Source organism: Balaenoptera borealis, assembly GCF_965194805.1.
Source record: "Balaenoptera borealis genome assembly, chromosome: 2".
NCBI lineage: Eukaryota > Metazoa > Chordata > Mammalia > Artiodactyla > Balaenopteridae > Balaenoptera > Balaenoptera borealis.
Genome location: NC_138867.1, coordinates 124480886 through 124497771, shown reverse-complemented (window position 1 = coordinate 124497771; position 16886 = coordinate 124480886). Strand labels below are relative to the sequence as shown.

At 35.4% G+C, this 16886-nt stretch overlaps 1 protein-coding gene across 9 annotated transcripts in view; it reads right to left on the bottom strand.

Moving 5' to 3' along the window:
* Positions 1 to 16886, bottom strand: part of RBM27 (RNA binding motif protein 27) — an 82471-nt gene that overhangs the window by 18636 nt on the left and 46949 nt on the right. For 8 of the 9 annotated variants that reach the window (XM_082382665.1, XM_082382662.1, XM_082382661.1 and 5 more), the window contains 6 exons: positions 14165 to 14284; positions 12734 to 12808; positions 12429 to 12593; positions 10978 to 11082; positions 10684 to 10875; positions 692 to 802 (listed from right to left, as the gene is read on the bottom strand). In XM_082382665.1, the coding sequence (XP_082238791.1) occupies positions 692 to 802; positions 10684 to 10875; positions 10978 to 11082; positions 12429 to 12593; positions 12734 to 12808; positions 14165 to 14284 (768 nt within the window). Of the gene's footprint in view, positions 1 to 691; positions 803 to 10683; positions 10876 to 10977; positions 11083 to 11118; positions 12277 to 12428; positions 12594 to 12733; positions 12809 to 14164; positions 14285 to 16886 lie in introns of those variants that run through there. The other variant, XM_082382668.1, reaches the window with a different exon arrangement.

The window sequence follows — 16886 nt, the reverse complement described above, 5'->3', positions numbered from 1 at the left end:
TTTTAAACAAGGGAAATGTTTCTGCTTTTGTTATGTAAAATTACCCACTTGGTCAGGAAGACTCTTGATCAGCCATAAATGCTCGCTATCTTTTAAAACCAAAATTACGATGAATGAGGAATAACTTGCAATGCTGCCTAAGTGTCCATTTTGATAAACTAATTAGAAATACAGGAGTAAAAAAGCAATATTAATTCTCATGTTTTAAGAAGCTGGTTAGTACTTGTATTATTTAAGTCCTTGGTTTTGCTATTCTTCCCTCTTATGTCCATCTTCTTTACACTCTCATTTTAACCAACTATAACGTAGAAAGAAAATAAGAAACTCAAATCTATTACTTACAGAACTTGAATAAGTGAAAACTAGATCAGATAAAATTTAATTTGTTCACTCAATCCATGTCTTCATTTACCAAAATAAAAACGTCCAGAGCCCCAATAAAGCCAAAATAAATGCAAATTTTTAAAAAAGTACAGTCTCTCCTACACCAGAAAATAACCCCCAAAAGAGCTTTTTTATTTCTGCACCTAATCTGATTCTTTAATAAACTTCTAGACTAGTCTTAATTAATTACATGCATGAAAAAACTCAACATTTATTTTTAAATTTATATTACTTACTTTAATGTTAAGAAAAGCATATAACTGGAAAACAATCTAATTCAACTCTTATTTTCAATCGTTAAATTTACCTCCTCCTTGACTTCTTCTTCCTCAGTCTCAGTGGATACAGAAGGCACCTTGGCCTTGTGCCATGATATTTGTAGCCGACGGTCTTTGAATTTTGACCCTTGGTTTGCAGGCTAAAACAGATTTTAGAAGAACACAAAAGTTTGTACTCACATTTACTAATAATTTCTTCAAATTGTGTGCTATTAAAAGTTTAATGACTTGAGGGGGAAAAAAATCTGTTAAAATGGCTCTACAAATAATCTCCAATGAGAGCTAGAAAAAGTGAAGTTCTTTTTAATTAGAAGACCACATGTCTGGTTTTCCCAGGACAGTCCATGATTAATGTTGATGTCACATAAATTTTAAGATCTGTCTTGGTTTGGATGATAAATTATATAGTCATTCTACTTAGAAAGGTCATGATGAGGACAACAAATACTGTCTTAATATGATTATTGGCCTCTATCTTTGATAATCTATATATTTAGAGTAAAACCTTACAAATATAAGTAATTTAAAAATTATCTATTCATCTCATGACATCTCTTATATCCCCATCTATATGTGTTAAAACCATTCCCACTTCTTTTCCTGAAATGCTATATAACAATGACAAATACTCTGCAGCTCATCTACACATCCCACAAATGTTAAACACCTACTATCCTATCTCAGGGTAAAACTATGCAGTTTCAAATGTATTTCTTGTTACTACAGTCTAAACATTTTTTTCCTCCCCAGCAAATTTCAGTTAAGAGAAACCAAAAGTTTAATTTTAAGGACAAAGCCACAGAGACAAAAGAACAAAGACCCAAAGTTTCATGAAAGTGAAAGCTTAATCATTCCTACAGCTTTCCTATCAACAGATCTGGGTTGTAGAATATCCCCAATTCTTGGTTCAGTCCTAAAATATGTAATAGAAGGGGCTCTTTTAAATTTGGGGATTCACCCTAGTTTTTCTAGGAAAAATACTGATAAACTTCATGAAGCATTTGCAAAATATTTCCATAGAACACTCAGATCATTGCATGGCAAGAGTGTGCATTAGGCCAGATGCATACCAGTCAATTACTGTCTCTGTTGATATCACAGCCTGTGATTTAAGGAAAAACTCCTATTATCCCTTGTAGGTGGTTAAATGTTTATAACCTGACGCCAAACATTTTGACTCATGGGACAAACTAAAATGACATATCAAAATGGCCCTAACCCAAATATACATTTACCATCTTTTCAAAATCAGGTAGTTACTAAGTGAGTGGACGTTAAAAGTTCTCATCACAAGGAAAAAAAATTTTCAACTATGTGTGGTGAAGGATTTTAACTAAACTTATTTTAGTAATCACAATGCATATGTATACTGAATCATTATGTTGCACATCTTAAAATAATACAATGTTGTATGTCAATTATATCTCAATAAACCTTGGGGAAAGAAAAAGCAGGTAATTTGTGTAATAGACATCCCTTGCCCTTACTCTATCCTTTAACATACAGCCCAATTATAGAGATTTCTTCGGTATTTCGTTCATTTCTATATTATTTAAATTCTTTCCAGCTTTACTGAAGTATAACCGACAAATAAAACTGTAATATATTTAAAGTGTGCAATGTGATGATTTGATACCCTGTGAAAGGAAACCCCATAGAGTTAATTAACACATGCATACCTCACGTATTTATTACCCTTTTGGGAGGGGGGCGGGGGAGGGGGGTTATTAGAACAGTCAAGTTCTACTCTCCTAGCAAATTTCAATTATATAATACAGTGTTGTCAACTACGGTCACCATGTTATACATTAGGTCCTTAGACTTTGTTATTTGAATTTTTAAGTAAAGTTATATTACTTTTATTAGCAAGAAAAAGCAATATAAAAAATTTTAACCTATATTAACTGGGTTGCTTTCCAAAGAGGGTAGCAGTTCTATCCTCCAAAAGAAATTTTAAGGCATTAGATATATTGCATATATATTATTGAAGGAAGAAGGAGACATTTAATTTGTATGCAGTCAGGAACTAAGAAAATAAAACTCCCACTACCTAACTTGTAACAAATAAGAGTAATAAATAGAATAAAGATGTATTCTAGTAATACCAAGTCAGGAACTCTCACACACCACTGGTGGGAATCTAAACTAATAAAACTGATGCAGTTCACTTCACAAGTCCATGTATATCCAACAGAAATGTACACGTATATATGAAAAGACATTTAAAACAATGTTCATAGCAACACTGTTCATAAAAATGAAATGGAAATAACCCAAATACCTATCAATAGGAGAATAGAAAAATAAACTGTGGTATATTTATACAACTGAAAATTATACAGCAATAAAAATACCAAACTACTGTCACATGTAATAACATGAATGAATCTCAGAAACATAATATTAAGAAAAAAAAAAAGAGACACAACAGAATATATATTATGTGGTTCCATATATATAAATTTTCTTAAATAGGCAAAATAATACTATAACATTTAGGAACACACATTTAGGTGATAAAAATATAGTTGATTCTCGTTATTTGCAGTAGTCACATAAAGTTCACCCAAGCACTGAATTAGCAAACACTGAACCATTGTTCCTAGGGGAAATAGAGGGTTAGGTTCCTATGAGCCTCTGGTCAAGACATTTTTGTCCACTGATCAATATGTAATCTTGTTTTATGTTTAAAGACATTATTTAATATATACTGTTGATTCATTAACATTGAACTCATGGCCCAAAGCATGACAACTCATGCCTGAACAAGGCTTATCTCTAACACACATCTTCACCATAAGGCACATCACTACCTGACTGAACACTACACAGCACTTCAGAACTATACTTGGAAGCCATTTTAAATAGTGAAATCACCAATGAAAAGCACAAAAAAATGAGAGAAATATGGCACTAAATAGACTGCAAAAAAGACTTGTTTACAGGATGAGAGCTGAGACTAGAAGGCAGAACATCACCTCATTTGACCTCTGTTGGGAACTTGTGCACTGGTCAACTCAAATTTTTCACAGTTCTGCGCATGTCTGAAAATGACCACAGAAGCACTTCAGGTATTGATTTTGAGGCTGTAATAAATTTTAGTGGGTAGGTGAATGTGCAATGCAGTATCCACGAATAATGAGAATCAACTGTATAAAGAAAGCAAGGAGGTGATTATAATAAAGTGAGGCTAGACTTTTTCTGAGGAGGAGAGAAGATAGTGACTGGAAGGGGGCAGAAGGAGACTTTTGAGGTGCTGGGAATGTTCTATTTCTTGACCTGAGGGGCAGGTAATATGGTACCTTCTGATAAATCACTTAACTATACATTTCTTATTGGTATAGTTTGTTTCAATAAACATTTTAAGTTGAGTATTATCTTCATAATTTCAAGAAAATACCAATTAGCCAAGATATTTATGTGAAAAAGCAATGTTCAGAATGCACCTCTGTATTTATAAATGATCCCATTTTGGTAAAAAAAAATTTTTTTTTAATTAATTAATTAATTTATTTATTTATTTTTGGCTGTGTTGGGTCTTCGTTTCTGTGCGAGGGCTTTCTCTAGTTGTGGTGAGCGGGGACCACTCTTCATCGCCGTGCGCGGGCCTTTCACTGTTGCGGCCTCTCTTGTTGCGGGGCACAGGCTCCAGACACGCAGGCTCAGTAGTTGCGGCTCACGGGCCCAGTTGCTCCACGGCATGTGGGATCTTCCCAGACCACGGCTCGAACCCGTGTCCCCTGCATTGGCAGGCAGATTCTCAACCACTGCGCCACCAGGGAAGCCCCGGTAAAATTTTTTTAATGAGAGACTTAATATATGTATTCTTATATTCGTAATTTTTTTCTATAAAAATATCCAAGAATAATAACTACCTTGTAAGAGTAGGCCAAGATTTAGAGGTGAGATTTTTACTTTTTATTAACCAAATTTTAACCCTTTGCATGTATTAATTTTTTTAATTAAAAATACTTTAAAAAATTTAGGACTTGCCTCATATACCTATCAAAATATCTAATTTTTCTATACACACATATATATTCTCTCACACACATATCTATACCATGGCTTGAAATAATGAAATATTGGAGAAAAGTTAGATGTCCATCAATACAGGACTAATTAAATCTAGTACAGTACATCTATACAATAAATCACCATGCAGCCATTAAAAACAAAGCAACACCATATGCACAATTAACAGTAATTGCCTATGGGGAGCGGCACTGAATGACTGGAGGTAGAAGGAAATCTTATTTTTCTTTCCTTTTCTTTTTCTTTTGCCCACGCCACACGGCATGCGGGATCTTAGCTTCCCGACCAGGGATCAAACCCGTGCCCCCTGCATTGGAAGCATGGAGTCTTAACCACTGGACCGCCAGAGAAGTTCAGGAAATCTTACTTTTCATTGTACATACTTTTCTTTTTGACTATGTATATGTGTGTTGCCCCCAAAATAAATCAAATATTAACATATATGAATATATGTGTGAATATGAGCAAATCAATTACATATCATCAATAAAAAATTATATGCAGTAACTTAGAAGCATGTAGAACCTTAGAGGCAGAAGTTACGCAGAGAGAAATTCACCTACACAGCCATTTTCCCAGATCAGAAACTGATGCCAAATCTGTGCCAGTCATGATTCATCAATCCTGATTGGCAAAGATGAAAAAACAAAACTTAAGTGCTGTTGAGGATATGGGCAAGCAGGTGCTCTCACCCAATGTCACTACAAGTTTAAATTAGCGCAACATTCCTGGAGGGTCATCTGGCAAGCTGTACCAAAATTTTAAATACACATACGCATGCCTTCGATCCAGTCATCTTGCTCCTACGAACTAACCTAGGGTAATGGTTCTTGGCGGGAGACGATAATGTTACTCTAGAGGGCATTTTGGTGGTCACGCTGACTGAAGAGCACTTACTAGTATTTAGTAGGTGAGAGCCAGAGGTGCTAAAGGTCCTGCAATGCCCAGGACTGTCCACATAACAAATTATTTCACTCAAAAACGCCAAATCCAGTAAGACGTATATAACATTGTCCATAACAGTGAAAAAACAGGAAACACCCTAACTAGCCATCCTGACTGACACCATGAAGAAAAAGACCTAAGAAAGAAAGCCAACACACTAGGATAGTAGAGGAGAAATATGAAAAGAACCTGTGTAGCTCAGTTTCTTAAATAATCAATCCTAAAACCTCCCTACCTCTAGACTTCTTGAAAAAAAAGAAAATAAATGTCCATATTTTCCAAGTTATTTATCTGTTACTTGCAGCTAAATGCATCCTGAGAAGCATTTACTATTTTCATAATCAGGAAGAAGAAAATAAAAAAATCCACTTCCACTCTATTATTACTGAGTACATCTCTAAACCACACTACCATAGCTCAAAATCTTTGTAGTTAAATGATGCATACTATTGAAAAAATGCCAAAGTACAGTTCAAGTATTCCAAACATTTAGTAGAAATAACTTTCCCTGTTGAAATTAGCTGAACCTCTCTTTACCCAGGAGTGAAGGAAAGCACCCTAAGCTCTCATCCTATCTGTACCCTTAAGCAAGGCTCTATGACTTAAAATTTGCAGCTTTTACCTAAACTTTAATATTAAAATACTTAAAGGAAATTCTTCATGAAGGTCTTTGATACCCTCCTATCTCTGTCAAATGAGAGATATATAAATAAGGACGCTTTTTTAAAAAAAGTTCTTTTGGGACTCACTGATTTTATCTTTAAAATATACAAAATTCTATTTATATATTACATGATATTATTTCCCTTTTTTTTAAAAAAAAAAATTTATTTATTTATTTGGTTGCACTGGGTCTTAGTTGCAGCAGACACGCTCCTTAGTTGAGGCTTGCCAGCTCCTTAGTTGCAGCAGGTGGGCTCCTTAGTTGTGGCATGTGAGCTCTTAGTTGCGATATGCACGTGGGATCTAGTTCCCTGACCAGGGATCGAACCCGGGCCCCCTGCATTGGGAGTGTGGAGTTCCAACCACTGTGCCACCAGGGAAGTCCCATATTTCCCATTTTTGAACTTAAATATTTAATATATAAAGTAATACAATAATATATACCAGGGGTCTGCAAACTACAACCTTCAGGCCAAACATGGCCCAGCACCTTGTTTTCGGTGGCCTGTGAGCTATGAATTATTTTTACATTTATAAAAAATTATTAAAAGAAGAAAAGGAAAAAGAAGAAGGAAGAGGAAGAGGGAAGGACAGGTTTAGAGAGAGGAGGAAAAGGAGAAAATGTGACAGAGACTGTACGAAGTCTTCAAAAGCCCAACGTGTTTACTATCTGGTTCTTTACTAGAAAAAGTCTGACTAGTGATATATACTATTAAAATATTTATATATTATTATACATGTTTTATGTTGTTATAGATAACTTCCATTGTATATAAACATTCTCTGGATTTTAAATTTGTGTATACAGTTGACCCCTGAACAACACAGGGATTAGGGGTGCTAACCCTCCACACGGTCAAAAATCTTAGTAATAACTTACTGTCAGCCTTATTATTGAAAAAAATCTGTGTATAAGTGGACCAGCACAGTTCAAACCCATGCTGCTCAAAGGTCAACAATTTTTAAATTTACTCATATTTTTCATGTACGTATCTGGGACCTAAAAGCCCAAGATTAACACATATCCTCGAATTTGGTTTTAACATATACAGTATAAAAATGCTGGTGTTTCATCTTAAAAATGCATGTGCAGGGCTTCCCTGGTGGCGCAGTGGTTGAGAATCTGCCTGCTAATGCAGGGGACACGGGTTCGAGCCCTGGTCTGGGAAGATCCCACATGCCACGGAGCAGCTGGGCCCGTGAGCCACAACTACTGAGCCTGCGCGTCTGGAGCCTGTGCCCCGCGACGGGAGGGGCCGCGATAGTGAAAGGCCCGCGCACCGCGATGAAGAGCGGTCCCTGCACCGCGATGAAGAGTGGCCCCCACTTGCCTCAACTAGAGAAAGCCCTCGCATGAACCAAAGACCCAACACAGCCAAAAATAAAATAAAATAAATAAATAAAGTAGCTATAAAAAAAAAAAAAGTGCTTTAAAAAAAAACAAAACAACAACAACAACAAAAAAAAACTTCTAAAAAAAAAAAAATGCATGTGTAGTTAAAAAGTCTGATTTTAAAAATAAGATATGTTCCTTTGGAAAGCACAGAAAAAAGAGAAGAGCCTAAAAGGGAAAAAAAAGTTAAAACTAACTTGAATTCTCCCACCCAGAACTAACAATTTAAAGCAGTTCCATTCCAAGTTTATGTATACTCTCCTATCCCACCTTCTCTTAACCTAAAAGACAATCCTGAGAATTTTCTTATGTCATTATTCTTTAAAAACATGTTTTTAATAGCAGCAAAGTACTGTTGAGCGTTTAGATAGTTCTCATTTTCACTATTATAGAGAGTGCTACACTGAGCACACTTACAGTTTGCAGAATCGTTTGCATAATTTCCGTATGATAAATTCTTAAAAGTGGATTAATGCAGGGGTCCTCAACCCCCCCACCCCCCCCACCCCCGGGCCACACAGCAGGAGGTGAGTGGCAGGTGAGCAAGTGAGGCTTCATCTGTATTTACAGCCACTCCCCATTGCTCGCATTGCCACCTGAGCTCTGCCTCCTGTAAGGTTCAGCAGCGGCATTAGATTCTCATAGGAGCATGAACCCTACTGTGAACTGCATATGCGAGGGATCTAGGTTGCACGCTCCTTATGAGAATCTAATGCCTGATGATCTGAGGTGGAGCTGAGGCGGTGATGCCAGCGCTGGGGAGCGGCTGCAAATACAGATTATCATTAGCAGAGAGGTGTGACTGCACAGAGACCATAATAAATCAACTGCATGCAGACTCACATCAAAACCCTGTCGGTGAGTGGCATGTAAAAACAAGCTCAGGGCTCCCACTGACTCTGCATTATGGTGAATTGTATAATTATTTCATTATATATTACAATGTAATAATAATAGAAATTAAGTGCACAATAAATGTAATGGGCCTGAATCATCCCGAAACCATTCCCCCCTCCCCTCCGGTCCGTGGAAAAATTGTCTTCCATGAAACCAGCCCCTGGTGCTAAAAAGGTTGGGGACCACTGGATTAATAAATACAAGAATAAACTGAAGGACTCTAGAATTAGGTCCTCACACTTCAGAACAGCGTCACTAACACCCATCCATCACCTCTTCATACAGATATGGTTGATCCATGATCCTTTCACAATCATTAAGGACAGTAAAAGAATATTGAAAATATACATTTTACTTTAGCCTTTGTGGGATTATAAAAGACCTTGAAGAAGAGTTACCCTATAGGTTTGCTAAATCTACTTTCAATAATGTCTTAGGCATATGTATTTCTGTATTTTTTTCAAAGAAAGCATACTATACTGCCCAAGTATCTGTTACTAGTGTAAGTGTGTTTCTAGCACTCAAGACTATCTGATAGCACCCTATCAAAACAAAAAACAAACGACAAAACACCATCGAAACCAATGGTAGTGTCTCATTCTTGAAGTTGCCTTACCGGCCTTGGCTTCGTTTGCTCCTTCCCCAAATGCCTGGACACGCCCCTTTCCGCAAACCAAGCGCAGTATTTCAGACTTAACAAATGTATGTATATACAAGTTGGTTATTATTAGATACTCTAGAATGACTCTACTTACGAGAAGGAAAGAGAGCCATTTGAGCATGACTTCTGGATTAAAATTTAAAGATTTATATATAACCCTCAGGGTAGAGCATGCAGCTTCCTACCTAAAAAAATTACCTACTTTTTGTAACTAAAACTTTCTACAGAGCCAAATTTATAAAAATTCTGCTTTATATTATTATACATTATTATCTAATGCACCTCACCAGAGCTGGCAGTGGGTCTAAATGCCCATGCCCACGTTTTGGCAAGGAGATTCGAATGTTATATACTCAACACTGAGAGACAAAAATCAACATTCACCCAGCCTCCAGAAGAACACCCTGCCCATGTACAGTGCTCCTCCATACATTATCTTCTTTACTCCTCAAAGAAGTCACTTCAAGACAATCTCCCACTTTACCACAAAAGAAAATAACAGTCAGGCTAGTGAAAAAACTGGCTCAAGAGTAAACAGACTGCAGCCCAGGTGGCTCTCAAATCTGGACATCTTATAACAACCCACCATTCTCTAATAGCCAGGGTGAAACAGGATTAATGAGCATCAAACTAATAAGAAACTATGGAGTGAAGTCTTGCTCTTTAAGATTTCTCTCACCATGTTTAACACTTAATAGGGCTGAAAATGTTTTCTCTCAAAAAAGTTGTTTGAGGAATAGGCATCTGGATGTTAACAGTCAGTTGTGTATTTTTACCTTGGTCCTGTCACTTATTAACTGTATGATCTTGGGTGACTTTTTTAAGCTTTAGTTTTCCGATCTGTACACATGGGTTTCTACTTGCACTTTATACAGTTATTTAAGGTTACATGAGATCATGTATGAAAATGCTCTAGCACAAATAACACTCAAAAAATAGTTACTGAATGCATTAATGAGTGGTTAGGAAGAGAATATCTGTTTATGTGCAAAATAATAAAAACATTCACCTGTGGCAAATATCTATTTGCATATTTGTCTAAAAGTAAGTGGTCACCACTGTATACAGAATATAACTAAACATGACTCTTCTCCTAACAAATTCTTCCTTTGGATTTCGTCTCCATCCCAGACTATTTTCACTTATTGACTATAAACACCTGATAAACCATGTAATAAACCCTAAAGCAAAAATCAAATATAGCTTTCGAATAACTTGTTACGACAAATGCATTTATGTGAAGTATTATGGAACATAGCATGAGCTGCTTCTTGACCTACAAATATATTAATAGGAATTTGCTAATATCCATGATTTTACAACTTAATTTTCTAATCTATAAAACATTTGACATTTATACAGAAGGCAACAAGGAAATGCTAAATACAATGCTTTTAGAGTTGGCATTTACTACTTTAAAAACTTACTGAAAAATGCTGAAGTAAGTCATCTTTCTCCTCCTCAATGAATCCCCCAACTGTTAGTGCTTTAGGGCGGTGGTCCACCACCATGTGATTTAGTGAACCCCTTCCTCTTCCTCCACGGCCTCGGCCTCTTCCTCGACCTTGAGAGGACATGGTCTTTCCTCGACCCACAGGTAAAATACCTAATCGTGCAGCCTGAATAACAACAAAAAGCAGAATATAACACATTGTCAGACTAAATCTTGGAAAACTATTTTGAGATGTTAAATGTAGTGGGTAACTCCTCTTAAATCTCACCTCAACCTGTAACTGACTGAGTTTTTTCCGTAACTCTGTTGTGTCTTCTCCTGAGGATAGCCTCTTGTGAAGGTCCAGTTCGGTATCTAATAGTTCTTTTTGGGCCTTTGGAAAAATTAAGAGTAAAAATGTATTTTTTAGACAACTTACAAAATCTTGTTCACAATATGACACTTATAGAATGACAAACATCTCTTCTGGGTAAATGTGAGAGTATGCAATAAACATGGGTGTTTTAAGGAAAGTAACTTTACAGATATAATAGAAAACATGTAGAGAGTATAATGTTATCAGTAGTAACAATAAACAGTATTACTGCTTAATAAGCAAGCAGTATTACAAATGCTTAAGATGGCCTAAAAATCAGACCTTGGAAACAGTCATCTGAGATGAGGGAGCTGAGAACATAATAAAGCATCATAAGTGAAACATAATAGGGCAAAATAAATTACACAATAAAAATTCACTAATAGTACAAACATAACAGTTACATAATTGCTTTCAGATCTGAACCCTATAACTATTGCCACTCTTTTTTTTTGGGTAAGAAGCAAATTATCAGCCTTTAGCTGCTGTGACTATGAGAGATTTTCTTTCCCCCATATTCTCTTAAATTTCTTTCTATAATTAAATGCTCTTTTTATAATTGGGGGAAATTTCAATTAAAATAACATTTTTATTATATTTTTAAAAAGCAATCTTTTTTTAGATCATAAATTAATCTTTTTCAAAAAATTTTTATTGAAGTATAGTTGATTTACAATGTTGTGTAAAAGCAATCTTAATGAAACACTTTACATTCCTTTTATAACAGAGAACCACAATTTCAAATGTAATATAATATTGTACATAAAAATTTGCATTCTATATATATATATCTGACAAATTTATTCCCAGTTCTCAAAGGGCTGCAAATTTATCTAAAATCCCACTACAGAGCTGTAGAATAATGATGGAACCATGGTGTAAAAGCAAGTATTCTTCTACAGTAAGGAAACAAATAGAAATGAACAAAATTAGACTTAAATGGATCTAGAACTTTTGATTATTCTTTTCAATAGAAAGCCATATTTTTACCCATACTAAAGTCAATGATATCTTTTGAATATTAAAAGGGATGGATGCATTACAACATTATTAAAAAATTAGAAAAAAAAGCTGCTGAAATAGGAAATGTCTCTTTCCTTGCCATCACTCTAAGCAGTTACATCGTCAGCATGGAGAACAAAAAAATTCAGTTAAAAAACATCTTTGTTCAAACCCGGTATTATCACTTCTTTCAGAGGGAGTGTACAGCATCTACAGAAACATTAAAAAAAAAAAAAAAAGATACTTATAATTGTCTCACACTAGACTATTAGCTACCTAAGGGTTCCACTGCACTTTTAAAGTGCCAAACACACCACAGATGTTCAATAACCCTATGCTGAATGAAAAATGCAAATAGGTACCTCTGTTTTTGTCTTTACTTTAGATGGTGTGCAGACTGCAGAAGATGTTTTTAACTCATCTTTCAATTGTGAGATCTTTTCTCCAAGCTCTTTTAAAGTCTTCATTATATTTGCTCTCTCTTCTGGTTTCATGTTTTTGTTTTTTTCTAGCTTGGATATTAACATCTATAAAATAAACAGAAAAAAGTAAAACTATGCTTAGTAAATTTTCATATAAATAACCTTTAAAACTTTATTGGGGATATCTTTGTAAAATCCATTCCATACATCAATTCCAGCATGCAAATAATGAACATTTATCTTACCTTTTGGCATTCTATTTGTTTTTCTAACATTTCTTGCCTCTTTTTCCTCATATCTTGTTGTAGCTTCATTGCTTCCTGTATGAACAGGTAAAGAAAAAATCAGTAATGAATAACTAAGTTTGCCCATGATACATAAGGCTACTACAGTCTCAACTCATTTCTTCTGAGTCACCCCTTATACGAGACAGATTTTCCTCCTAATCAAAAAACAGCTGAAGCCAGAGATGAAACCTTTAAACCTATTTTCCCCCACACTTCCAATATAAGAGTTTATGTTTGTAACTGTACTTTAATATTTAAAATACTGAACACTAATTAGCTGTATCTATGAGGTTTATTCACTTAAATGACCTGAATATATATGTAAAGAAAAACAAGAGCTGTTTTCACTTCCCCACATAATAAGCGAAATCCTTATTTTTGAAGTTTGAAGTCTAAAAATAAAGTCTGAAGTCTAAAAGTGACATGCAGCTATAGGTTAGAAACGATAGCAAAATCTATGGATTTTTGCCTAGAAAATGTTGCCTCCAACCCCTCTGTTAATTAAATCTCCAATTATACTGAGATAATATATATAAATAACTATTTTATTTGAAAAACTCTATGTGAGTTTAAATCTAAGATGATAATGAAACTCAGAACTGAGTCACATGAATAATAACTACATAATTGTTACACTTCACGTGAAATATTATCTAACTTACGAAGCCAGAAAGGAATTAGAAGAGAAAATAATGAAATAAAAGTATTTGTTTCTCTCCCTTGCTGGGGGCGGTGGAGAGGGACGGGACGACAGCTCAGTGTCTTTTACTTTTACATAGAAAAAAGTTCTTTCTTTGTGCTTGATGTAGCCACTGAAAGGCAACTGCAAAACATTTTTTCTGTTTGCTCATCTTTTTTTCAAGTGTACAATGCATCAAGCAGCAGCTAAATAAATGTTATAATGTAGTTCCATAACAACATGAACTGTTCAGAGGTGTTAATATAATCACTTAAGAATTCAACAGATCCCGGACTTCCCTGGTGGCGCAGTGGGTGAAAATCTGCCTGCCAATGCAGTGGACACGGGTTCAAGCCCTGGTCTGGGAAGATCCCACATGCCGCGGAGCAACTAAGCCCGTGAGCCACAACCACTGAGCCTGCGCTCTAGAGCCCGCGAGCCACAACTACTGACGACTGCGTGCCACATCTACTGAAGCCCGTGTGCCTAGAGCCCGTGCTCCACAAGAGAAGCCACCGTGATGAGAAGCCCATGCACCGCAACGAAGAGAAGCCCTTGCTCTCCGCAACTAGAGAAAGCCCACACACAGCAACGAAGACCCAACGCAGCCAAAAATAAATAAATAAAAAATAAATAAATTTATTAAAAAAAAAAAAAAAGAATTCAATAGATCCTTTCCTCTTGAAGGAAAGAAGAACTGAGGCTGTTACCTGCTTCTTTTTAAGAACTTCTTGGACATCGTGAGACTTTGATCCTGAACAAAGTTTTGAAGGTGTCTTTAAGTTTGAGGAGCTGTAGATCATTTTTGGATGGCCTGGAGTTGAAAATATCTATGAAACACAAATATAATTAAATTAAATCTTAGCAATACCTTAAAATCATTTTTTAAAAAGACTCCATAGATTTTTTTTTACATTTAAAAACTTCATTTATAAAACAAGTTCTTTATACATAAACTCAATTGTCATTCAAATATAAAAACAAAAACTAATTTTAAGCAATAATGTTGTGTTTCTGAATACAATCACTTATCTTTCTTTTCTTTATATTTTTTTAATTGTGGGAAAAAGAACAACAACTCCTGACATCTAGGAGCCAGACTGCCACTCACAGCTAGGCCTTAGTGTCCCCTTGTTGAACATAAACAATTTCATAGAACATCAACCTCAGACAAGGTCACTCTTGTGCCCATGGTGGATCAAGGCAAAAACAAGATCACTCCATTATCACGACTGAACACACACACACACAAACCATGAACACTATCCAAACCATAAAAATGACTAAACATCTCTCTACCCTGGCTAATATGAATGACTACAGCTTCTTTACCAATTACAGCTTTAGCGTAATTCTAGTCTTCCTTCCTTCTCGGTAAATGTATTAGGAAGTCTGACCATAGAATTACTCCTGTTTCCTTTAACCCTCCAACAAATCACCTAACACAGCCAATCCTAAAATAAGTCCTTGCTAACACCCTCTAAATGAGATGTTCCATGGTTTCACTGTGTATACTCCCTCACTGAGTAGGAGTTGTTCAACTACAGGTGTGTTCCTGGAGGTCTTTGGGGGGGGTAATGTCATTAAGCTATTTTCCACAATGCCAAATAAGAACGCATGTTTCTAATAATTGCAAACCCTCCTAAGAATTAAGGTACTTTGCAGTCATAGTCTTAATATTATATTTAATCAAATGTTATATGAGTTTACAACCAACCATAAGACAAGTAGTTAGCTCACAGATCTAACTTTGCAAGTAAAATGGTGACCATCTTTACTGTGCTTGTTTTGGTATTTAGATTCCTTTCTGAACAGATGACTCCAGTTAATCTTCCCCTCTTTAAGGCATAGCAGAGCAATATGGTGTACTAACACCTTTCTGGTTCAAGTCTTCCCTAACATACTCCACTCTTTTATTTTTAAATTAACTTTGAATATATGATATAAGGGACACAGGATATAGTACTAAGAAATTCATGGAAAATTCAATCATGCAATATATACAAATACAAAACTTATCTCAATCATACAATACTTAATTGTCCTAAAAATTAAGCTACTTTAAATCCACAGGAAGCTCTCTCAAGTACTGTAGGAACCTGCAGAGATGATGTCCGTGCTGTTACTACTATTTATCAAAATAAAAACGGCACCACCTGCAAGTTACTGAGCACTTATTATGTGCGAATAAACACTTCTCTTTTATGCTTTACCAACATGAAATTTTTTAATCCCCATAGCAACTGAGTTTATTGAAAAGGAAACCAATGCTCGCCAGTTATTTAACACAGCTAGTTAAGAAGCAGGTCAAGTCAGTCAGGGCTGTGTGACTTCAAAGTCTGAGATTGCTTTTGTTTTTCTATCTTTTAGTATCAAATTTTTTGAAACAAACAAAAGTACAAAATTATATATAAAAAACGACGTATCCATCAGCAAGCAGAAACAATCATCAGTTTACATTATTTTATGTAAAATCATTAATTAATTTACATGATTTTATATAAAATAACCTTGTTTTATTTAAACCCCCAACTACATCATCATAACACACACACTATTTTATCTGTAAATAATTCAGTTGTATCTCTAAAAGATAAGGACTCCTTTCTTTTTTAAGTAAATCCACAATACCGTTGTCACACTTAAAAGGTATAACAATTCTTTAATATCATTAAATAGTCACATTTCCAGATTCTATTATAATTTTCTAAACATTTTTTTCACATTTAAATTAGGACCTACTAAGGTCCATATAAATGCAATTGGTTATATCTCTTTAAAGTCTCCTTTAATTCCGTTTCCCTCTCTGTATCTTTCTTTTCTTTGCAAATCAATTCTGGAAGAAACCAGGTCATTCATCCTGTAGTATTCACCACAGGATTCTATGGTATCCTTTAACACGTCCCTCTGTCCTCTGAATTTCCTTTAAATTGGTGACTAGTTCTAGAGCCTTTATGACATTTTTTCATTCTTTGATAGGATGCTAGTAATCTTTGACAAATTCCTCGCTTTCTGGTTTGACAAAGTATTCTAGGCTCATCTGGAACACTGTCAGCCCCAGATCTGGGGACAGCCATTTCTTCAAGGATCCCTGGTTCCTTTTGGAGCTGGGGGAAGGGGCATGTCAAGGTTCATTACCATCAGGCTGGGTCATTGTTTCTAGACCTTTCTGGTGGACAGAATTAAGAAATGTTTTGGAGGTTTTTAAAGTTGTCTAGTTTCTTCTATCCTTGCCGTAACCACCAAGATTTAAATGATATGGGCTACTTTTTTTGTTGTTTTTTTCTATCATAAGCAAGTACTTATACGTATTCATTGCCCCTACTTTCTTAAATAAACAGTGGCCGACTCTACATTTTTTGTCCCATTTTGCTTTTTTTACTTAATGTATCCTGATGATCACCTCATGGTATACATAAAGATATTCGTCAT